Source organism: Onychostoma macrolepis, chromosome 09 (assembly GCF_012432095.1).
Source record: "Onychostoma macrolepis isolate SWU-2019 chromosome 09, ASM1243209v1, whole genome shotgun sequence".
NCBI lineage: Eukaryota > Metazoa > Chordata > Actinopteri > Cypriniformes > Cyprinidae > Onychostoma > Onychostoma macrolepis.
Genome location: NC_081163.1, coordinates 9,112,296 through 9,138,273, shown reverse-complemented (window position 1 = coordinate 9,138,273; position 25,978 = coordinate 9,112,296). Strand labels below are relative to the sequence as shown.

At 35.9% G+C, this 25,978-nt stretch overlaps 1 protein-coding gene across 1 annotated transcript; it reads right to left on the bottom strand.

The window, feature by feature from the left end:
* Positions 1–25,805, bottom strand: pms1 (PMS1 homolog 1, mismatch repair system component). The gene is made up of 13 exons (XM_058787854.1): positions 25,674–25,805; positions 25,370–25,511; positions 24,776–24,958; positions 24,120–24,222; positions 23,878–24,041; positions 21,837–21,953; positions 14,926–15,048; positions 13,735–13,884; positions 12,853–13,631; positions 6,809–7,288; positions 6,465–6,595; positions 1,684–1,844; positions 1–894 (listed from the first exon to the last, which is right to left on the bottom strand). Exons 2-13 carry the CDS (start codon positions 25,499–25,501, stop codon positions 697–699), a joined length of 2,721 nt encoding a protein of 906 aa, XP_058643837.1. The 5' UTR covers positions 25,502–25,511; positions 25,674–25,805; the 3' UTR covers positions 1–696.
* Positions 25,806–25,978: the final 173 nt, after the last annotated feature.

Genomic DNA, 25,978 nt, shown 5'->3' with positions numbered 1-25,978 from the left:
GACTGCACACTTTTCGGCAAACCCCAGAGCCCATCCCTTTTGGCTTTATGGGCCCCTAGCGCCGACTTTCATGATCAGCATTTAAGGTGCTGATTTTTGGGGGAGAGTGAATTTACAACCACACTGCATTCAATTTTGTGGTTCACTGGCATCTGCTGTGGGGTCAGTAGTTCTGGCTTGTTTTCTTTTCTAATCAGAAGTCAACAAGGCAAACTTTTAAAGTTGAGCGCTTGCCCTTTCCTTCATTACCAGTTATGCCAAAACAATTTTCCCACAATAAATTAAGACAGAAAAACAAAACATAACTGAAAAGTGGTTTTAAAGTGTGTCTTAATGTGTCATAATTGATATTCAAACATTTTTTGCCCTCATAAAATTGTTCATAAAAATGAACATCATTCATGACCCAACGCTGTCAGATTTGGACTGAAGCGGCTATTTTAATGCATTATAATTAGTTATTTTATTTGCATATGGTGTTATGAAAAATAAAATGGTGATGCATGTGCGTAATACATATGCACCTTGATTAAACACTCGGAATCAGAATCAAGTTTTTATAGCTCAACTCACGAATGAAAACTGTAATTTAACAAGGCAAACATTTATTATTCCAAATGACGACTTTCATATTAGTATATGGTACAATAAATGTTAGTGTGACAATTTGGTCTTATAACAAAGTCCTTGAAATACTTAGCAAGAATTAGACATGATTTGCAAAGCATCCTGTTCCGTTTCTGGAACAGTAACCAGATCGTGAAAAAATGGTCGTCTGTGAATGCAGACTTTACTCTCCTCTTCAAGTTCCTGTTTCATTCTGCAAAGCGTGTTTGTAACATCACCTCTGGTGAGGTTCAGAGGTAACTGTCTAGCTAGTCTCACAGCTTCACTCTGAAAGAAAAAGTGGGGGAAAGAGTTTTTAAAGCAAAAAAGCAGCTGAAAAGTACTAATTCGTGTCTTACATTAAAATTAAAATTTGCTCATAGTGAATGGGTGCCGTCAGAATGAGTGTCCAGATAAAAACATCACAATAATCCATGACCTCAGTTCATCAATTAACATCTTGTGAAGTGAAAATATGTGCCTTTGTTTTAGCGTTAGTATACCATAATATGAGTCTATAATCCATAATAATGCTTCCACCAGTGGAAAAAGTCTATCCCCTGTTGGCCTCTCACATCAAAATCCATGTTTGTTTAGAACGGTTTAAAAAGGTTCTTGATCTGGGTATTTTTCTCTCCCGATTTAACTTTTTTACTGTAGAAAGCAATATTATGGATAGAGGACTTATATTTTAGCCAGAAGCAAAAGTGAAGTTAAAAATGTTTTAGTGATGAATTGGTTTCTTACAAACATGCAGTTTTTCACTTAACAAGATGTTAATTGATTGACTGGAGTTGTGTGGATTACTTGTGATGTTTTTAGCAGCTGTTTGAACTCTCATTCTGATGGCACCCATTCACTGCAGAGGATCCATTGGTGAGCCAGTGATTTAATGCTAAATTTCTCCCAATCTGTTTCGATGAAGAAACAAATTCATGGCCTGAGGGTGAGTACATTTTCAGAAAATAAACTCTTCTTCTTTTAAACTATCCAAATGTGCTGACACTGTATTTTGATACTGTGATGGCGAATTAAAAATGGATCATTAAAAAGTACGCCCCAAGGAGCATCTCTCACCTCTAGGTAGTTTGAGACTTTGAGAGGTCTACATTGCTCCATGGTTTTTGCATCCCGGACCTTTATAGCCTGCAGAATCTCCCTCAGGTCTCCTATCCCGAAGAAAGGCATGCAGTCGGCCATGCCCGTCACTTCAACATGCCTCTCAGAAGACGAGGAACCTGGCCAAGATAAGCAACAAGCAAGGATTAATAAACTCCAAGTACAACATTCTCCAGGAAAAAATAATAAATAAATATTGTGATTTACACGCTGGTTGGAAACCAAGTCAGGCGGGCATCGCACCAAATTAGGTTATTACCATGTCTTTGTGGACTGGAAAGAAAAACCAAGGTGGAGGAGGTTTTCAACAGATGATTTAAAGATGATTGCTTTTCCCTAGACGCATCTCAATGAAGAGGTGAAATGTATGGAAAGGTCATCAAGGTAGTGCGGACAAAACATTTTCTCCTTCCCCATGCGCTTTAAAACGAGATGCAGCCATTCCGAATCGGACTTGCCATGCTTACAAATTTATATTACTGTCAATACGATACATATTGACTAAACACTCCAAAAGTGAATCTCTCTAAATTTGTATTATTTATTTCACCAGGGCATTGCTAAGTGGTTGCTAGGGTGTTTTGAGGGGTTGTTAGGTGGTTTCTTACTAGTATAGGCCCAATCAAATTAACATACCTTCACGTCAGTGTTATTGTAGTATTATTTATATACTATTATAGTATACTATTATAGTAGTATTTTTCACATAATTCTGTTTACAGGCCAAATCCAGCAGTCTCTCCACTAAAATGAAGTTGTTGTTTTCTTCAAATAGTAGAATGATAGATACAGCAGAAAGAAATAGAAGTAGAATGATATACCTTATTAATTTATTATGGTTTTAGTAGCAGTTTTATAAACTAGTATTTGGGCAAAGGACATAGTAAGTTTTGCTTTTGAATTTACTGTTCAGTAACAGTAGTAGGTAGCTAGTTAGTTAGTTGGTTAAATAAATAAATAGACATTTAGCAAGCTTACATTTTATTATTATTATTGTTTAACATCTTTTTAATTTTTAAGTTTCAGTAATTTTGTGCTTTTGTCTTTTTTATATTTTATTTTATATTTTTAATATTTCTATTTACTGTAGCCTTATTTTTTTCAGCTTAGTTTTAGTAATTTAAGTACTTCAACGTATTTTAGTTAGTTGCCAATGCAACATCTATCATTTTGAAGTTTTATCCATTATTTGTGTTGTATTTTTAGTTTATTTAAATTTTTTAAGCTTTATTTCAACTGACAAAAACTATTTTAATAGTTTAGTTTCAGTACATAACACTGCAAGCCTTTATGAATTTTTTTCCAGCCATTCTATTCTCTACCAGGTGTAAATTTATTTTTCATTTGCAAATATAATAGGGCACTTCTCCTCAACAAGCTGAATAATTTGAGGTATCATTCATATTTGTAGGACAAACGGTGCGGGGCACGTTTCGTGCCAAAGTTTAATACTTTGGGGTTTTGAAAGGGCTAGAAATCTGGTGCATGTTTTTGCCAAATCCCTGGAAGTTGGCTCAGAAACTATTCCCTTTTGTAAAGGGCAATTTTTCTCCACAGCACCACACTTTAGTGCACATCCACCGTGCTGGCAAAAGCTCAGGCAGCGAGCCAGCTTCAGCCACGATGACCCTTACCAGTGCCAACACGACACTTTACAGGAACAGGGCTGAGGGGGAAGTCTTAAGTGCATTCCATAACAACAGGCAAAATAAGGTCAAATGAGGACTAAGATGGCAGCCTCCTTAGAGAGAGGACAACATTATAAAATAAACTGATTCTAAACCTGGAAAAGTGTTTGCACAATATATAACTATTTTATTTTTCAGAGTCGGATATTAGATATTTAATTGCTTCTGCTTGATTTTTCACATTATCAAATTAAAGGGACAGATTAATTGAAAAGTAACCTTTTAGAGAAAATTTATTGAAAAGCACTTTTTCTTTAAGTGCGCATGTTACCGAAACAGTAGAGCATATAAATGGGTTTATTTCTTTTATACATACATATGCACTACCGTTAATTTAAACGAACACTTTTATTCAGCAAGGATGCAATAAAATGATCGAGTGACAGTATTGGTTGTTTAAATGACATCACATTTCCAAAAATGTAATTGAAAGAGTATGTTTATTACTTTGTAAGTTGTATGTATACTACCATTCAAAAGTTTAGGTTCAGGAAAAAAAATAAAAAAAATTTTTTTTAAGAAATTAAGTTTTACTCAGCAAGGACATGTTAAATTAATCAAAATTGAGAGTAAATACATTTATAATGTTACAGTAGATTTCCATATTTTAAATAAATTCTGTTCTTTTGTACTTTCTATTCTTCAAAGAATCTTGGATAAAATGCATCACAGTTTCCACAAACAATATTAAGCAGCACAAATGTTAATAATAATAAGAATTGTTTCTTAAGCAACAAATTAGCGCAGTAAAATGATTTCTGAAGCATGTGACACTGAAGCCTGGAGACAGCCATTACAGGAATAAATTAGTTACAAATAATACAACTAAATGTAATGTGTTATGTATGCATGTTATAAAATGTAACAATAAATTGGTAAAATATATTAAAAAAAGAAAACAATTATTTTAAGCTGTAACAATATTTCACAATATTACTGTATTTTTGATCAAATAAATACAGCCTTGGTGAGCATAAGAGACCAAACATTTAAATGTCTGATTTTATAAACCTGTACTGTTTTTATTAAATAAATACATCAAAAAACTAAAAACTATTAGTTTGTGAATTTAAGAATTTTGGGATAAGCACTGCAAGAAATCAATAAGGCCTTTGACGTGTTATATTTTAAACATTGTCAAAGTGGCTCAAGTGGCTATTATATTGCTTACATAAAAATAATATATAAAATAGGTGGTTACATTAATATTTTTTTTACAATAGGTTTAAAACAATGTTTTCAGAAAGTGATGTAATGATTATGTAGTACTGGCACACTGACACTAGAAACCCCTGCAGTAACCTAACAGAGATGTTTTATAATATCAGAAGACATCTGAAAAACGCACAAGAAAACATTTAAAGCAAACACATTACTTTCATTCTTCACTAATCAGACATAAGCAATTCTGTCAGAAATAATTGACTGTAATCCTGTTATTCAAGCCGTTATATTTGACATTTCAAAACAATTTGTGAACTGTGGCTTTAATGATGTCCAGTGGGTCCAACCTTTGTTAAATCAAATTGGACAATCCTAGAGACCTTTAAACAGCATGACCCTTGAATTAATAAAGGCACATTTTCTCAAGAGAAACCTGGCAAAGAAAAAAAAAACAAAAAAACAAACCATGTGTAGAAGTATTTCAGAAACTCTCCCACTCCACAGCACATGATGAGCATGAGGAGAGATGGTGGGCAGCGAATTCAAGCAAACGCACTTAATGACCATCTCAGAAACTAGTCATACAGGAAGTGGACCGATCCCTTAGAATCAAGCCCCCTCTTTTTAAAACAATTTCATATTATACATGTGCCCACACTGAGCTGTGTAGGGAAAAAGAAGTGCTGACACAGCACTTTCCACTTAAGCAATTTGTATAAACAATGACTTCATCACTCTGCGCAGCGGGAATTACCGTCTCTAAGGTAATAGCACGGATATTAAAAGTTATTAAAAACTACAAATTAAGCATTATCATCATATATTGGAAGTTGAATGATATTTTCCAATGCCTATAAAGAAGTAGTTCACTCCATTTAAAATGAGACCTTATGTAAATTGCACAAGTCCAGGGATGCATATGTAATGGAAAAGTGAAACGCAGACAATTTGGTGACAGACTCCAAAGCACCCAAACAGACCGTGGGTCCAAATCAAATAAAACAATTGCATTGTGTAATGTCGAACAACATTGTTTTTTTACATGATTATGACTCTTTTAGAGTTATATTTTTATAACAGGTATGATTTATAAATGTAATATGTATTAAATGTAAATTTGTATGTTGTGCATGGGGGAGCAGATTGTTTTGAATATTGGGGCAGAAGTTGAGCTGATATAATGCCAATATTTACATAATATGATTTATTGACAAAATTGCTGAAATTACCACTTATATTTCAGAATATTTATCTAAAATTTGCAAAATGGGAAACTGAAACTGTTTATTAAACATCTGGCCAAATATTGTACAATATTTAAGTCTATCACTAATTAAATGGAACATAAAAGAAGATATTTTTACTAAAAGAGGATATATTTTGAATATTCCTGGTGAAAAGCTTAAAAGGAATAATTAAGATTTTTAAATTTTAAAAGAAGTCCCTTATGTAAAGCTGTATTTATTTGACAATTTAAAATTTAAAACTTTTCTATTTTAAAATGCAATTTATTATGGAAAATCTGAATTTTCAGCAGCATTACTTCAGTCTTTAGTGTCACATGATCCTTCAGAAATCATTCTAATATGCTGATTTGCAGCTCAGGTAACATTTCTTATTATTATGTTGAAAACATTTGTGCTGCTTAATATTTTTTTTGAAAACCATGACATGCTACAATTAAAAATATGAAAAAAAAAAGTTATTTTAAATTGTAATAATATTAATAATAATAAAAAATTGGACTGTATATCAACACTCTTAAAACTCTGCTTTGGTTACCAACATTCTTTCAAACATGTTCTTTTGTGTTCAGTAGAAGTAGTAAATGATGATTTTTGGCAAATTGAAATATTTCAAATGAATTTCAAAGTCTTTGAGCATTACCTGGAATCATCTTAATCTCAAAACCATTTGCCACAAGCCTAGGATCAGTAAAGTAGATGTCTCCATTGAAGCAGGCACCGTCTTTCTCCATGTTCAGGAGAACATCCATGTACTCTGGCCCACCAAGCACCCTGGGAAAGGAAGTGTATGTTAATATTCAAATAATTATTAGATAGTTGATTAAGTATTGCAATTTAGAATAGAGAGGATTTATACAGCTATTAATCCTATATTGTAACTGCAGAGCCACATTTACATTTTTTCACATGTACGGTTTTACAATTACATTCCAGATTGTACACATCCAGAATGTCATCATTAGGTGAGAAAATGAGACAGGCTACCCATCTGTCAGCTGTACAGGGGTCTGCAGCCTCACGGTTGGAAGTATATTATTCTCCAGAAGTCTTTTAAACAGCAAGGCCTCCTCCACTCGAAACGGGTTCAACAGCATGAGCTTTCTGCCGCATAAAACGACCCAGGCACCGTGAGAAGCCAAGCGGTTTACAAGCCTGAGGCCCTGCGCACTTGAGCTGTTCTGGTAGGAGAGGAGGTTAAGACTCTGCTTGAGGGTTGCAATACTGAACGGGAGGGGTTTGGAGAGCTTGGCAGGGCTCCTCTTACTCGAGGGCTGAGAGGAGAAGAGTTTGTCCAGGGCCTGCTGGTTGGCGAGGGGGGCCTTGCGCTTCACGCCTTGAGCTTTGTTCAATGAAGACTCGGCGCTCATCTGCTTCTTGGCCTCTCCGCACTGGCCACCTCCCTCCGCTGCCCTCTTCCTTTGAAGGTTGTAGGCGTTCAGAGACTTTTCTGCCTTGCTTTCATACCTAAGATGGGATGTGATACGAGAACATGTATTCATTACAGTCCCAGTTGTACATTTTGTATTTCCTTTTACAAAGTAGTTGATAAACGCTTGATCAACATTTTGGATTCAATTTATGTTTCTCATGATCTTAAAAATGCTTTTAATGTAGACAAATGCTTAAATGTTTAAAACAGGGTTATTATAATTAATTAAAACTAAAACTAACAAAAAATGTTTTGTTACTTAAAATAAAATTGAAAAAACTGAAAAAAATAAAAAAAATAAAATAAAAAGTAGTTCCCAAGGCAACATTTCTACTAGGTAGATATAGTAGGTATATTTTAACAAAAACAGATAAAAATTACAAAAATACACAACAAAACTGCTACAACTTTAACTAAAATTAACATGAAAAGAAAAAATAAAATAAAATAAACATTAATTTAAAGATAATAATACAAACTAATAAAAACAACTGGCACATGATTTAAAAAAAATAAATAAAAATGATAGATAGATAGATAGATAGATAGATAGATAGATAGATAGATAGATAGATAGATAGATAGATATTACTAAAAAAAACAAACAAAAAAAAAAAACACCTTGCCTAAAAAGTATCCCAGAATGCACCCAAATGAAACAAACTGTGACAAGTTTGTTTAAATGTATAATTGTTTCAAAAATTTAAAATAAATCTGTTCCTTCCCATACGTCCAGTTATTTAATATTTGTATTGCTTCACTGTTACACTTATATGCAGAAAATAGTAAAGATAAACAAAAAAACACAAAAATACAAAAAAGAAGACAGATGGTTTGAAACACTGCTTTTGGTCCATTAATTTGCAGGCTGGATAAGAATGTGTTTTAGCAAAGAGGTCAGAAGTTGTGACTAATTAAATATCCTCAATTCACACAAGAAACCTTGATTTAATTTGCTCTAGTGATTCTAAGTGGACTGCTGTAAATCAGTGTAGAAAATGCGCAGAAACAGGCGAGATAAAAAACATCTGCTACCTGTGACCAGATGGGGGCCGGAGAGCAGCGAGGGAGGGGGGAGAGGGCCTGTAAAAACATGCAGCCCTGACCCTCCACTGGAAGTTTCTCGATGGGCTTGCCAATTAACAGCTGTGCCATTGCACGAAGCTTGCTACTGTACAATGGACCAGTCACTATTTCAAACACACTGTATGGTTTCGGAGCATAAACCTCGGGTGCAAGAAAAAGATGCAAATGCTGATAAAAAAAAACAGACCAATCAAGGATGAAGGCATGAAATGTGCTGAATGCAAGAGAAAAGCAGTAGGAGGCCAATGGGGGAGATAAATGATTTCATAATGGAGCAGAAGGTTGAAGCTTGAGGGTATCCCCTGCCATGTACACTGAAATGAGTTCTTGACCTGAGGGCTTTTGAACTGAAGTTTGCAGCTTGAACACAGTGAAAATGTATAAACAGACACTCGACATTTACATATACAAAATATGGGGGGAAAAAAGTTACTAAAATGAATAGTCCGCCACATTATTTTCAAGACATTTGACCAGCACCACAGACAATTATTGTGACTTGTCTATACATGCACACTAGTGTTCAAATGTTTGGGGTCAATCAGATTTTTTTTTTTTTCAGCAAGGATGCATTAAAGTGATCAAAAGAGACAGTACAGATATTTATAATATTATTAAGATGTGACACTGAAGACTGGAGTAACGATGCTGAAAATTCAGCTTTGCCATCACAAGAATAAATTACATTTTAAAATAAATTAAAATAGAATATTTTGAATTGTAATAATACTTCACAATTTTACTGTTTTTCTACTGTAATTTTGATCAAATAAATGCAGCCTTAGAGAGCACTTTTTGGTTAGGCTTCTTTCAAAAACCCATATCATTTTGCCAATAAACCAAACTTCTCAGTTGATGCTCAAATAAAAGTAGCTGTGTGTTGCAGAAAAGTTAAATATTTTCCAAGCAACATTTAATTCATTACATTATCAAAAATATATATATTTTTTTTAATGAAAACATAAAATAGATTTTACCATCCGCATCCCCATATAATAATAATAATTATTATTATTTTTCAGTATTATTATTCAACTTGAGGTTCCATTCTCTTAAACTGAAAAAGGATTACACAGATGTACCATGATTTCCTTTCGAAAAGGGCACAGGTTTGTGAGCTACTTATAAAATGTGACTGAAACAAACCACAGAACATTCAGATTATAATACTACAGTTACAAATCTTCAATAATTTAATACGGCTTTACAATTTATAACTTAAAGTCCCTGTATTCATTTACCAATAGACTGTAATTAAAGACACATGAACCAGGATTTGCTACATCAGAGGTTCTCTACTCTGGCCCTCGAGGTCCACTTTCCTGCAGTGTTCAGCTTCAACCCTAATCAAATAAATCTGAACAAGCTAATCAAGGTCTTCAGTATTACTAGAAAGTTACAGGTAAGTGAGTTTGATCAATGTTGGAGTTGAAATCTACAGGAAACATTTGCCTGTTTTTCCAGAAGAAAATGACTGTAAATTTAGTGTATATCAGCTATAAGTGAATTTTGAGTACATACATCCACTAAAAGACACAAAACATTTTGATTTCATGCAGTGTCCAAATGTAATGGCCTAAAATCTCACCACAGAAAGACAAAATGTAGCCATAAGACTACTACTATAACTAAAACTAAAACCAGAATGAGAGGACAAGTGTGGAAACAACACACAGAAAATGAAGACCCCATCCTCTCTTGCCTGCTGAGATGGACCTCAGTGGACACCCGCATACATGATGAAAGCTATTCAGGGAGCACGGTGTGCATTTTCAGCCTGGAATTCATAACGAGGATCGAATGCACATAAACTGTGCAATAAGAAAGCAATGTTCCCTTGGTGTGGGCACTTTGGATGTAAACCAAGTTCATATAGAGTCCCTGGATCAGCGCCAGGCATTTTATTGCTGCATCAGACCACTGCAACCAAAATATAACAAGCATGGTACTCCCTCCCCCAAACATCCATGTCAACAATCTTTGACCCTTTAGCACAGCATGCCCATATGTGATGGACACATGTTACATGGATCCATATAAATATGATTCTCAGAATTGCGTGCTACTATACATCTGCGGGAAAACAAGTCAAGTACTTCATAAGGCTTATTTCATGTTTAAGACAGCAGTAACGTGCAACAGGATTCAGATGTGTTTTTCCTTGTGCTACGCAAGTGCCACTAGTAATGCTGAGATACAACCCCAATTCCAGAGAAGTTGGGACATTTTGTAAAATGCAATAAAATCAAGAATCTGTGATTTGTTCATTCTCTTTAACTTTTATATAACTGACAAAAGTACAAAGAAAATATTTCCAAAGTTTTCACTGACCAACGTAAATGTATTTTGTAGATATTAACAAATTTTGATTTTGATGGTTGCAACACTCCAAAAAAGTTGGGACAGAGGCATGTTTAACACTGTGTCACATCAACCTTCCTTTTAATTACAATGTTGCATTGTTTGGGAATTGAGGATACTAATTGTTAAAATTTTGCAAACAAAACAAAATTTTTGGTCCAGTCTCGCCTGATACAAGATTTCAGAAGCTCAGCAGTCGGTGATCGTCGTTGTCCGATTCTCCTTTTCATGACTGGTCATACATTTTCAGTTGGAGACAGATCTGGACTGCAGGTAGGCCAGTCTAACACATTCATTCTGTTGTAGCACATGCAGAATGAGAGCTGGCATTGTCTTGATCTAATTACCATGGATTTCCCATGAAAGACATCATCTTGATGGCAGTATATGTCTCTGTACAATCCCAAAATATGCCTCCATGTCATTAGTACCTTTGCACATATGCCAGTCACCCATGCTGCTTGCTCTGCTTCACCCCCATACCATGACAGACGTTTGCTTTTGCTTCTGTCGCTAATGAAAGTCTGGATGGTCCCTTTGGTCTTAGGGACTGAGAACTCAAAATTCATTTTTCCCAGAAACAAGTTGAAATGTGGACTCGTTTGAGTACAGCACACATTTCACTCTCTTTTTGACTATCTGAGATGAGCTCTGGCCCAGAGAACCTGGCAGCATCGCTGCATAGAATTGATGTATAGCTTTCTCCAAGAGTAACAGATATTCAAGTTGCATTTCTTGATGCAGCAGCAGACTGTGGTAAATGACAGTGGTTTTCTGAAGTACTCCTGAGCCCATGCGGCTATATTTAACACCGCAGCATGACGGTTTCTTATGCAATGCCATCTGAGGGCTCAAAGGTCAAGCACATTCACCTGAGTTTTCCTGCCTTGCCCTACATGTACTGTGATTTCTTTGAATTCCCTGAATTTTTTCACAATATTATGTATGGTAGTTGATGAAAGACCTAAATTCTTTGCAATTTTGCATAGAGAAATGTGATTTTTGATTTGTCTGACACTTCTCTCGTGAAATTTGACACAAAGTGATGAGCCATGATCCAGCTTTGCTTGCAAAGACTGAGATGCTCCTTTATACCCAAACATGATATACCTTGACCTATTACCAATTCACCTGCTTACTGTGAACTGTTTCATAACAGTTTAACGTGGATATTCTATAACCTTTCCACTTTTATTTTGCCTCTGTCCCAACTTTTTTGGAAAATGCTGCAAAAAAAATGTGTTCATATTTACAAAATATATTTACGTTGGTCAGTGAAAACTTTGGAAATCTTTTCTTTCTACTTTTGTCAATTAAAGAAAATTTAAAGAGAATGAACAAATCACAGATTCTTAATTTTATTGCATTTTACAAAATGTCCCAACTTCTCTGGAATTGGGGTTGTACACTTTCCATTCATTTAATTATGCTGACTTGGCATGCTGCAATTTTAGATTTTTACTCTTTGATAACAGTATTCCTGATGTACTTTGATCTGAGGTTAAGTAATTAAAAAGATACTAGAATTAGACAAGACCAAAATTTAAATTCTGTGGCTTTAAGTTGCTTTGAGGAATGAATCTAGGTAACAGGGTTAACCTTTTTCGTCACTACATATTTCCCATACTTCCATTTGTGCTATTTCATAGTTTAATGACTATCATTCTAAAATGTGGTCAAAAGCAATAATAAAAAAAGTTTCTGGTGTGTCTGAACATTTGACTGGCAGTCTTGAGTGATAAAAAAAGATAGATCCATATATCCAACCTGAGTATTCCTTGGGCTCATAAACATCCAATAAATTAGTCAGATATCATCTGGTATAGAATGAACTGGAATCTTCTGGCACCTGAAGGAACTGAAAGAATGTGGCATTCTTTGGAAAAAGCAAAAAAAAAAAAACCGGAATACCTCTTTTACAATGGAAAACAGGCCTATTGACCATCAAACCAAGTAATCAAACGCAGTTTTCTGGAAAATACAAACACTTCATCAATTCTTCCTTCAGGTAGCAACACGACCAGGCCAGGCAGATTTTCCAATCCATATTTTACACATGCTAGTGGCAGATCTATTTTTCTCTTGCTACACAGAGAGAGTGAATCACAACAACTGGAAACTGCGTCTTCGAGGGTGAAATCTGGAAACTTACTTCGTGCGGTCTTCCTCCCCGAGGCTTTCCCATCTCTCTTTCACAGCAGTTGTGACATCCTGAGGACTGGCTCTTGGGTTCTCCTGGAGGACCTGCGATCTGGTGTCTTGCTCAAACAGCGAAAAGGCAGACGAGGGCTGACGCACGGAGCGGTTGCTGATCAGCTCATACGCTGTCAGCTTGGCCATTTTCTCCATAATGACGTTAGAAGGCCTCTTGGATGGGCTGGACCTCGTACTTGTGGGCTGGGTTCCTACAAGGTCTTCATGTGCTTTCGGGACATGGAGTTTCACAGGTTCTAGGCATTCTCCGGTGACTTGATTTGAGAAGGCCTTGCCCGTGCTCCAGCTCTCAGCAGATACTTCGCTCTCTTGACCAGGGCCACTGTCACTCTTAGACGCCTTTGGGGAGTTACAGTTTAGATCAGCTGTAGAGTTCATTACAACATCGTCAGCAGGTAATGAGGAATTAATACTGTCAAAATCACTTGAGCTTCTGTTGATCACCCAATCCTCTGAAATTGAAGAGGAGCTGGTGTTCACGGTGTTGCTCAAGGATTGCTCACCATCTTGTTTATCTGCATTTGTGGGAGAAATCTCAAGTAATTCTGGATCGTCCAAACTAATATCAGTGGTAGGTATAGGCACTACATTAGTGTGTTCAGGTGCATTCACAGAAGTAACACCAGGGCGATTTCCTCCAGTTTTGAGATCATCATTGTCAATGGAGTACCCATACAAGGAGATTAACATAGTCTCCACCGCCAACAGGACTCCTTCCTGGTAAACATCGGTAAAGTTTGATTAATGGAGCATTATCATGAATTGAACAATGTTTTATTTAAAGTATAAATGTAGGACAGAAAGTCTGAACTTTTTGTACCTTGTTCTGTAGCATCACTTCAGTTTTATCAGGTGTCAGATTAACGTCCACAGTCGAGGCGGGTATGGTGATGTTCATCATTAAAAAGGGATAGCGGCGGTTTACAGATTCTTTATTAGATTGAGCACTGGTGTAGTATTGCTTGATAAGCTGTAGGGTAAATGTGCATTTACAAAAATATTGTGAGTACATTACAACTTTAAATGATAAGAAATAATTTGAAAAGGACAGAACTAGGCCCAGACCAAATCTATGGATTTTTAAATCAGCATTTTCTGCACTGATTTGTAGGAAAATCCACAGAATTGATTTAAACATGGTGAAATGTATTAAACAGAGCTGTGAGTAGTACACTTTCATTGGCAGCTGCAAGCATAAACAAATTATGCCAAAAGTTTTGACGAACAAACACCCAAGAGGCGGTTTTAGACCAATGCGTTTCCATGATTTTTCCAGTTGTTCATAATTACTGCATAAGCACTTTTTAAAATAGATTTTAAAACATATAAAGAAAGCTAGAGATTTCTATTTTAATGTCAGATACAACAACTGGAATTAAAATATTTAAATAATAATATTTCTGAGATTTGAAGAAAAAAAAAAAAAACTTTTACATAATTTTTTACATTTATTACATTTCAATAAAATATCCAGATTTTCCATCAGGAACCCAGTTTTTACAAATGTACACTACCAATCAAGGTTGGTAATTTTTTTACTTAAAAAGTCTCTTATGCTCACCAAAGCTGGATTTATTTGATTTAAAATATATATGAAACAAAAAACAGTTTCTTTAATTTGTAATAATTTTTCACAATATTACCGTTTTCTCTGTATTTTTAAAGTAATTTATAAACGCAACTTTGAATTGATGCTCAAAAAGTATTTCTTATTATTATTACTGTTTAAAACAGTTGTTGCATCCTTGCTAAATAAGTCTTCATTTTCTTCTTTAAAAAAAAAAAAAACCTACTGACCCCAAGCTTCTGAACAGTAGTGTAGATTTCATGTAGGCCTCAACACAAGTACAAATATCTGTGATCTAGGATGAACGTTCAAGGTTTGGGATATCTAATTTTTTACAGCTAGTCAAGGACATTTAATTTTACAGAGAAATTCATATATTTACATACATAAACAGTGAATAAATAAAGGTAAACTAGTATTGAGGGTATACAGCAGTTCCTTTACCTTAAGTATTTCTTTGTGATGCACAGGTCGTCTATTAACAAAGATGAATGTTTTCTCAGGCGTAGAGGAACTGGTGGAATTAAAATCTGAGCCCGGTTTGGGAAAGAATCCATCAATGCCAATCTGTGCAAACAATAAAACTTCTGTGAATTTCACTTTAAGCCACGAATGCATACCAAAAGAGTCATATATCCACATTTATTGAAAAGTTTATTAAGAAGCTAGATTTCCATGTTAAATCTAGATTAGTTTTTCTTTAATTTTCCTCTCTGCCACAAACCATACTCATTAACTGTCAGGGTACATTGAGGCTTCTATGAACAAACAAAATGACACACTGCTGGCCTTTAGCCCGCTTTGCAGTAACCAATTAAGACTTCACTGTGCTATCAGAACCCATTTCTCATCTCCTAACTATGGAGTGGCCAAGTTGCTCAAATTTGCAATGTTTCTGTTGGCTAAATGCAGCACCGGCGAAGTGGCGGGATGAGAAACGGCTCCAAACTAATCAGTGATCTAGGGCTAGATTGTGATGCTTGAGCTCACCATTTGGAATTAACAAGCACAGCAGTTGGCTGGCAAGAGGACATTTTAATTGGAGTCTCTGACAAACTTGATAATCAGGGGTATTGTGACTTTCACAATCAACACTTATGTTCTGTATAATTTGCCACATTTGTCAATTACGGTGGCGTAGGTGGCCCGGTCCTTTCTGTTTTGTGCACTGAATGGAGGTTATTATTCTGGACTCTTCCACGGCAGAAGGATCTCGGCCACAGCACAAAAACAGTCAACTGCAAACCTGCTTCATGTCCCACTCTTACTCAGAAAACCTGTAACCGTTCCAGCACTTTGAGAAAACTGATAGAAAGCACTTTTGATTGTGATTGTATATATTACACTGTATAATGCAAAAATATTAGATATTTCAATAATAAAGAGATGACAAAACTCATGTGAGAGCAAATCATGCTGACCTCCAAGTCTCCACAATATTCTGAAACCAGTGACTGAAGTCCATCGGTCTATTGATGTTGGGATAATATTGGACAGTATCACTCATGTTAACTACAAATAAATACATTTATGTTAAATGTAACATTCATTTCTATTATAAAAGTGGACAGTTCAAAAACATTACTGTTTAAAGGTTTGGGTCAGTAAGATTGTTAAGTTTTTGAACAAAATATTTTATAATGCTCATTATTTGGTGAAAACACAGTAAAAACAGTAATATAGTGAAATATTTGTATAATTCAAACTAACACTTTTCTATGTTAATACGTTTTAAAATGTAATTTATTCTTGCTATGGCAAAGCTGAATTGTCAGCATCATTACTCCTGTCTTCAATGTCACATAATCCTTCAGAAATCATTCTAATATGCTTACTTGCTGTTTAAAAACATTTATTATTATTACAAATATTAAAATAATTGCACTGCTTAATGTTTTTGTGGAAACTGTGACACTTTTTTTCAAGATTCCTTGATTTATAAAAAGTTCAAATGAACAGCATTTACTTGAAATATTTTTAGTATAATAAGTCTTTACCATCAACTGAATAATTTAATGCATCCTTGCTAAATAAAAGTATTAACCTCAAAAACAACCAAAAATCTTACTGACCCCAAACATTAATGAATTCATGCCTATTAATGCTTATAAGTTTAAATGTCAGACACAATAAATCATGTTAAGCAATTAATTGCACCTGCCATTAGAATATGAAAAGGTTTGTGATTAAGAAAGAAAGCAAGCATGCACATTTAAGCTTAATAAAACAGCAATTTTGCAATGTCTGCAAAATTATGCAAGATCATGACAAGTAAAATGTCAATTGCACGACACTGTTTACATAGGTTTATGAAAAATCGAACACACCGCCGCAATCTGCAAATGGCTTCACATGTGAGGTGAGGGGTGGAGTGAAGGGTTAGCAATGGTCTTGGCATGGGGCTCGACCTGATGATGAGTGTGCAGCTAATGACTGATTACTCCAACAGATCCTCCTCTCATGGACATAAATTAACTCCTGGTAAAACCCACCAATTCCTAGAATGCTAGGATGACTTACAACTAAATGGTGAGCAAAGATGCATTCTCATCTGGCACATGGCTTTACAGAACATTGGCAAGACTCAGCGAAAACCATCCTCGAGCGTAGCTGTACACGCAATGTGTTCTGCTGCTATATGTTCAGCAGGAGAGGAGCGAGCTGCCAAGATCAGCTCGTGCCAAACACTGAAGTGTGCCTACAGAGAATAATCCTACACAAACGCAAAATGCAAGTAGGGACTCTATACAAACCGCAGTGCTCTACTAAATGCGTGTTCTGTAAGAGGACACTTAGCATGAATAAATCACACGTAAATGAGCCAGCAAATTTAGACAATGCTAGCGTTGTGCATTCTTCATCAGCCTCACATATCAAAGTAGGACACCATGTGTGCACCAACAATAGCATCCTCTCCAGCAGGGCAGCAATGAGATCAGGCCAAATGCCTGAATTAGAATCACCATGTCATGCATGTACTGTATGACCTATACAGTTCTGCGTAACAGGCAGATAATTATAGAACGACAGGCAGATTCTGCGATAGGAGAACCATTAGCTGAAAGAAGGGGAGATAAGAGAGTGTTATGCTGACGTAAGTAGAAAAGGTCAAACGGTTCATTTGAAGGTAGGAAAAAATGACCAGAAGAAAGGTACATAGGTCATTCATGCTATCTTACAAACACATTTTAAATTAATAAGCTTGTGTTGCAATATATATATATATATATATATATATATATATATATATATATATTAGTACTTTCAGAAATATGCCTAGATCAATATGAGGCACTTCAACTAATTAACTAACTAACTAATGGGATGAAAATAAAGAGCTTTGAGAGTTAGCGTAAATAAGAGTATCATCTTTTTAAACTAATTTAATACAGATTTTTGCAATATTTTCCAACAGGATGGGATGTTTTACAGTGTGACAAACCAACTAACATCACAAAATTCATCAAACCCATTTCTAACAGTTACTGATGTTTGGGGGCAGGTGATTTTCCCCTCAAAAATGACCCACTTCCTTTTCTTACTTTTGAGAGAGAACTCACTTTTGTTAGATGTTACAAAACTTAACATGATAACAGTAAAGCTGAGCACAAAAATACTTACTAACTGATTAACAATATTAATAAAATAATAATATGCAGTATTTGATTGTCCTCAATACTTAAGAATTATAATATTAATATTTAAGCATCAAAGATTTCAAATTTATTCTAAAACAAAGATGTTTTGTTTGAAATATTTTGATTAGAAGAAGGTGGAAAATATAAATTAGCTGAAATATTTCTTTAAAAAGTCGATATTTCATCTTAGAGGTGCACCCAAGAAAAAAAAAGGACAAGAATCCATTTTTAGATTTCATGTCTAAAAATTGTGAGTTTATTATTGCATCCAATACATTAATGATGGGGATTAAAAAATACTGCGAAACTGATTCCCTATAATAATAATAGCGATGATAAGTGTATATACACTGAACAAAATTATATATTTTTGCCCCCATTTTTCATGAGCTGAACTCAAAGATCTAAGACTTTTTTTCTATGTACACAAAAGGCCTATTTCTCTCAAATATTGTTCACAAATCTGTCTAAAGCCGTGTTAGTGAGCACTTCTCCTTTGCCGAGATACTCCATCCACCTCACAGGTGTGGCATATCAAGATTCTGATTAGACAGCATGATTATTGCACAGGTGTGTCTTAGGCTGGCCACAATAAAAGGCCACTCTAAAATGTGCAGTTTTATCACACAGCACAATGCCACAGATGTCGCAAGTTTTGAGGGAGTGTGCAACTGGCATGCTGACTGCAGGAATGTCCAGAGCTGTTGCCCGTGAATTGAATGTTCATTTCTCTACCATAAGCCGTCTCCAAAGGCGTTTCAGAGAATTTGGCAGTACATCCAACCGGCCTCACAACCGCAAACCACGTGTAACCACACCAGCCCTGGACCTCCACATCCAGCATCTTCACCTCCAAGATCGTCTGAGACCAGCCACCCGGACAGCTGCTGCAACAATCGGTTTGCATAACCAAAGAATTTCTGCACAAACTGTCAGAAACCGTCTCAGGGAAGCTCATCTGCATGCTCGTCATCCTCATCGGGGTCTCGACCTGACTGCAGTTCGTCGTCGTAACCGACTTGAGTGGGCAAATGCTCACATTCGATGCCGTCTGGCACTTTGGAGAGGTGTTCTCTTAATGGATGAATCCCGGTTTTCACTGTACAGGGCAGATGGCAGACAGCGTGTATGGCGTCGTGTGGGTGAGCGGTTTGCTGATGTCAACATTGTGGATCAAGTGGCCCATGGTGGCGGTGGGGTTATGGTATGGGCAGGCGTATGTTATGGACAACGAATACAGGTGCATTTTATTGATGGCATTTTGAATGCACAGAGATACCGTGACGAGATCCTGAGGCCCGTTGTTGTGTCATTCATCCTCCATCACCTCATGTTGCAGCATGATAATGCACGGCCCCATGTTGCAAGGATCTGTACACAATTCCTGGAAGCTGAAAACATCCCAGTTCTTGCATGGCCAGCATACTCACCGGACATGTCACCCATTGAGCACGTTTGGGATGCTCTGGATCGGCGTATATGACAGCGTGCTCCAGTTCCTGCCAATATCCAGCAACTTCGCACAGCCATTGAAGAAGAGTGGACCAACATTCCACAGGCCACAGTCAACAACCTGATCAACTCTATGCAAAGGAGATGTGTTGCACTGCGTGAGGCAAATGGTGGTCACACCAGATATTGACTGGTTTTTGGGCCCCCCAGACCCCCCCAATACAGTAAAACTGCACATTTTAGAGTGGCCTTTTATTGTGGCCAGCCTAAGGCACACCTGTGCAATAATCATGCTGTCTAATCAGCATCTTGATATGCCACACCTGTGAGGTGGATGGAGTATCTCGGCAAAGGAGAAGTGCTCACTAACACAGATTTAGACAGATTTGTGAACAATATTTGAGAGAAATAGGCCTTTTGTGTACATAGAAAAAGTCTTAGATCTTTGAGTTCAGCTCATGAAAAATGGGGGCAAAAACAAAAGTGTTGCGTTTATAATTTTGTTCAGAGTATTTACTTATTTATTGGGAAAAATTAAGAAATAGCTGGAATTTTTTTTTTTTTTTTTTTAAGTGCAAAACACCCAGGGACATGATGAAAATGGCAATACCCAAACAAATCTAAGTAATAAAATTAATATAAATTCTACAAAATGAAAATAGCTAATATGATTTTCATCTTTTATGATTATATCCAATACATTAATATACTTGAAAATATACTGCATATTAGGAGCGACCCAAAAATGCTCAAGATTAGTCAAGCAGGATTAGTGTTAAGGAGCACTGCAGGCAGTGAGCACATTACACCTGCAGAAAACACACATGCAGCACAGATACTCTACTGCTGCAGCACATATTAAATCTTCACATGTGTGTTTTTGTGAGTGAGAGAAGTGTCACTAAACTGGATTAAATCAAGCTTACAGTTTTTTTTACCAATGCACAACACTACATAACACACATTTGTTTGAACTAATTCTTACTCATTGCATTTGTAGCAGTGTATTAAATCTGTGCCAGAGCAGTGGGATTGTGGCCTCTGGCCAAAACAGGCAGGTTACGTCCCTCTGAGGCCCTTTTACCACGCACGTTGCAGTCCCTGAAGGCTCCTTTAATTCACTGCTGCATTTGTCGCAAAGTTTGCCGCATTCGGTGCATAGGTCCACTGCTGACACTGTAACGTGATCTGTCCCTGACCACTGCAAGGTAAACGTCGCATGTGGTCTCAGAAAGATACATAGCCTTTCAGTATATGTAATTCTACAGCTTTTATAATTAAAATAACACAATTTTAGCTCTAATTTTAGCTCTGAAAAATTTGAAAAAAGTATTTGGACTCTTTAGTCACAATTAAATAATTTATATAACAAAATATTTAACCAAAGAGGCATTTATTTTAAATAAATAACATACTTTTTAGGCAAAAAAAAAAAATTAGGTTAAAAATAAATAAATAAATAAATACAAATGGATTTATTTTTTCAAAGTGAAGACAAAGTATTTGGACACTTAAGTCACCCTTAAAATGCATAAATGTAGCTGCATTAGATAACAAAATATCAAACCAAAGAGGCATTTATTATAAAGAAATAATAGTACAAATACACTTTTCAGGCAAAAATAAAAAAGATTGTTAGGTTACCAATTAAGTAAAAATATATTTATTTTTATGACACCTGAGTGAGCTTCAGTAGAACTGACTTCAAATTTTGTTTGTAGATGCCCCTTGGTTTGACATTTTGACATCTATGCAATGAAACTCAAACATTTTAAGTGTGATGTGCCCAAAAGTGTCCATATACTTTTCAGGGCCACAGCACTTCTATGTATACATATCAAATATTAGCTAGAAATTTGAATCCTATCCAGAAAATTAAAAGGCTTTATATAAGGTATAACCTGGGTAAGAATGCTGAGTCATTCATGCAAAAAGTCATTGCTGCGGAATGCACAACCAGGAAAAAGAGAAACAGCTCTCCAGGGAGAGGAAAGCCGTTCGGAATTAAGTTGTTACACGAGTCTTTGGGTTTAGCAACCTGACAGAAGTGCAGAGACATTTAAAGTCAGCTCAAGACACATGCAGCTGAAATGAACCCTGATTGTTTGAACCTTAAAGCACACTCCTTTATAAAAACATTCTGTGGAAAAAAGAGTTTCCTATCGCAAACCGTCACGGCAGCCCCAGAGCTGATGCATCTGTGGAACCCTACTGCTCACGCTGGAAACGATAAATATGCCCGTGTTTTCTCAGCGCTTCACTGACCTCTGGTTGCTCCTGGTGATGCTGGACGGGGAGCATGTTGGCTACGGAGGCCGCTCCGAGCACGGCCATGAGGGCAGTTCGGTGATCCGACACCCTGGACTTCTGCCAGACCACAGCCTGTAACAACACGGTAAAACGGGTCAAGTTATTTTTCGGTCATCCTAAAATAAGACCACCTGTGGGATTGCATGCTCGCAAACAGCCATTAGCCACCAATCAAGTCTTCATAATAAACAATTATACTTTGGGGAATGTTTGGATATTACAAAAGCAACTGCGCAGGGAGCACTGCTTGGACAAGCCTTGCCAACTTTTCATGAAGATTTTATACCATCTGGCAGCATCAAGCAAACACGCTACTTGCACAAATGCCATTTCAACGTGAGGAGCGCAGTTACGCATATATTTTCACACCCGTGCGTTTGCCTGTCGTTGGCACTTCCACATGCAAGTATATATATCCAAGGTGTTGATTTCTGAAAGCATGCGGTCCGCAGCACTCATCTCTGATATGAAATATACAATTTGGTGACTGTAAAGAGATCAGACTAGTAAACAGCTTTTTGAGAAGTCATGAAACCCAATGCAGGGCGAAGTGCAAAGTTTGTGATACGAGATATGCCTGGAAGTGCTGATGGCATGAAATGAGTGTATGGCCCTCCCCCGATGATCTACAACCTGAATGATATGAATTTAATGAAAGGTACGCGACGTCTCACCGAGCAAGGCCAGATACGTACGCTATCATGAGGCCAGGCTGTTACTGGTCTTGCGAAAACACTCAGAGAACTTATACCACTTAGCTTGTTACTTTAGGATCATGTGGCAGTGTGAGATTCAGAGGCTTAGTGGTTCATCCTGTGGTTGCATTGCTAATTTTGGACGAGAAGCAAGCGAAATGTCCACTTTTCTGGGTTAAGCTCTAACTGATGTAAAGGCTGTCATCATAACATACACTGATTATCGAATGAATGGTTTTTCTGCATAGACAACTTCAAGAGCTTTCCTACAGGACTTAAAACTATTTTTTTTTTTAAAAACATTGTTATATTACATCTATTTACTGGAATGGCATGTTAAAACATTTTGTATCAACTTTGCTGATTAATATCAGGATTTAAAACATGAGATTGAAACTGCTAACAAGGAAGCACAGAGTCAATACAGTAGTGAGAAACCACAGCAATAAACAAGTTACATAAGTTCTAATTAACGTTAGCCAAACACTATTAGCACAACTGATATCATGCCGTGTGATGGTTAAATGTCACTGAATGTGGGTAAAACCCTAGAGAGTAATACCACAGTTTTTTTGTGATGTGGGACGCCACCTTGTGGTCAAATGTTCACTACCATTCAAAATTTTGGAGATGGTAAGATTTCTTTTTTAATTTGGCTTTTATTCAGCAAGGATTTATTAAATTGATTGGCAGTAAACATATGCCATATACATATAATGTTACAAAATATTTCTATTTCAAATAAATGCTGTTCTTTTGAACATTCTACTCATCAAAAAATCCTGAAAAAAAGTATTTCCATTTCCACAAAAATATTAAGCAGCATAACTGTACTTAAAACTGATAATAAGAATGATAATTACATTACAATGAACATCAAATCAGCATGTTAGAATGATTAGAATGACTGCTAAAAATAAATGACATTTTAAAATATATATTATAATAGAATCAGTCATTTTAAATCGTAATATTATTTCACTGTATCATTGTTTTACTCTATTTTTGATCAAATAAACGCAGTCTTATTAAGCATAAGAGACTTCTTTTAAAAACATTAAAAAGGCTTACAGACCGAACAACCTAATACTTTTCAACAACTTATAATTGAAGACAAAAATGTGTAAGGTTCATTTTATCCATCATGACACATTCCATTTAAAAATATTAATATATCTCCAGTTTAATCCCAGATTTTTCAAGTGTTCTCAGACTTTGGGCAACAAAAATGGGTTGACCACTATTCTTTTTCAAAGACATTGTAGTTGCACAGTCAAAACCACGTGGCAGCTGTAACATACCTTGTTGTGGCTCAATGTGATCCTTAACTCAGGCTTAACAACAGCATAGGCCATGAGTAAATTCTGGACCCTCTTCAGTTCCTCTTTGCATTTCTTAGTGTTGGAATAATACTGCCGTCTGACAGGGAGGTTCTTGAACAGATTTGCTGCACACACAGTGGTGCCTGAGGGAAAAGGTATGTTAGAAGCAGTCTGTTCCCATAAATCAAGAGTATTAAAAAAAGGCATTAGCAGACACTTACCCTCGCCAAGATGTGATGGCTTTTGAGAGACGATCTGTCCATTGTGATCGACTGAATACTGAATGCTAAAATCATCATCTGCTGTTTTGGTTGTAATTACCACCTGGTAGGTGAAGAAAAGGTCAATTACAGAGGAAACATTTTCAGCATTTGTAATTCAATGATTAAAAGGATTCTCATTGGAGATGCACAGTATTTTGGTACCATTGGAGTTATCTGCCAATATTAGCATTTTTTTTATTTATCAATAGTGTCAATCAATATTGGATACTGGAAGTTACTGGATATTTAATAATTATGCACATACTTTCTGCCCGTTTGTACATTTGCCATCATCTAGAACTAAATTTCATCTTTAATATCACTTCACTTAAATTTTAATAATTTAAGTAATTTTAATTTATGTTTAATTTAACAATCTTTATAAGACCTCAAAAAAATATAGTTTTTTAAACTGCACATTACAATTCACTTTTGGCATTTAAAAGGAATGATTTTACTTTAGTATATCTTATTTTTCAGCCATAATAGTCTAGAATTTTAATATCAGCCATAATTTTTTTCATAGTTTTCGTAATAACGATTTCGGCTGCTATTTTTTTATGAGCATCACTAACTGAAGCAATAAAATCAGACATAAACTAGCAAGACGTAACCTCTGATATAGCACATATAGATGGCAGAGCTTCTCCTCTGAAGCCGTAAGTCTCTAGGCGCTCCAGGTCTTCGTGGCAGGAGATTTTAGATGTGTAGTGTTTTACAGCCATCACAGGAACATCAGTAGCTTTGATTCCAGAACCATTGTCTCTGACTTCAATGCGATCCAATCCATAATTCTCCTGATCACAAGGGAACACAAACATAGATTCAGCACAGCTATTAAGAGTGGCCCCCCTGCAATATTTGGACACTCAAGCCACGCTTAAAAATGTATGAATGTCATTGCACTAGAAACAAAGTATCAAACAAAGCTGCATCTGTCAAAAGTATGATGCTTGGACTTATTTCAGAAAAATATTTATTTTAACCAACTGGTCCAAAAGTTGACTTTTGTGGATATATGAAGAAGTCAGATCACCTCAGTTTCTCACTGGTGTCACATTTCATTTTGTGAAATGTTTTCAAAAGTGTGATTTCTTTAAAGGAAATGTCAATGGTTTAACATTTTGTTGTCTAACTCAATGACAAGAATACATGTCCTAAGTGTCGTAATACTGGTCAGTATGTTTGCTGATAAAACGTGCATTTACCAGTTTGACTTCAAGGCTTGAGGAACCAGCATCAAGTGAATTTTCAACCAGCTCTTTGACAACATTCAGGACAGATGTTATAACCTGCGAGCTGCACAGCAGACGCACAGTCTCAGGTGGAAGCGCCTTCATAGTGTGCTCGCTAAGGAGAAAAGTTTTAAAACTGAGACAACAATGGGCACAAACCTATCATCTTCGCAGATTATTGACAAAAACTGCGTAAATTCGAATGTTCAACCGTGACATTAACATTATGATACGTTAAAGAGTTATATTTAAAATGGGCAAACATCTTCCTACTTACTCTTTGTAAAATAACAATAATCCGTTCGAAGTTATCCAACAAATTCATAACACAAGTGTACTTCACATGTTTTCAAGACTCGCTCCAGTATCGGATATGACTTAACTGGCGCCTAAATTACGTCATTGTTATTCTCTGCTGTGATTGGATGATTTTTCTTTGTCGTATGTTTATGTATTTATATTTCTTATAAATCAGTACATTTAAATTTTAGTTGTTATGGCTATGTTTAAAAAAGTATACAAATCCTTAAAATTAGCCCATGTGTTAGCATGTTTTCATGTTATTTGTATTTTATATTTAGA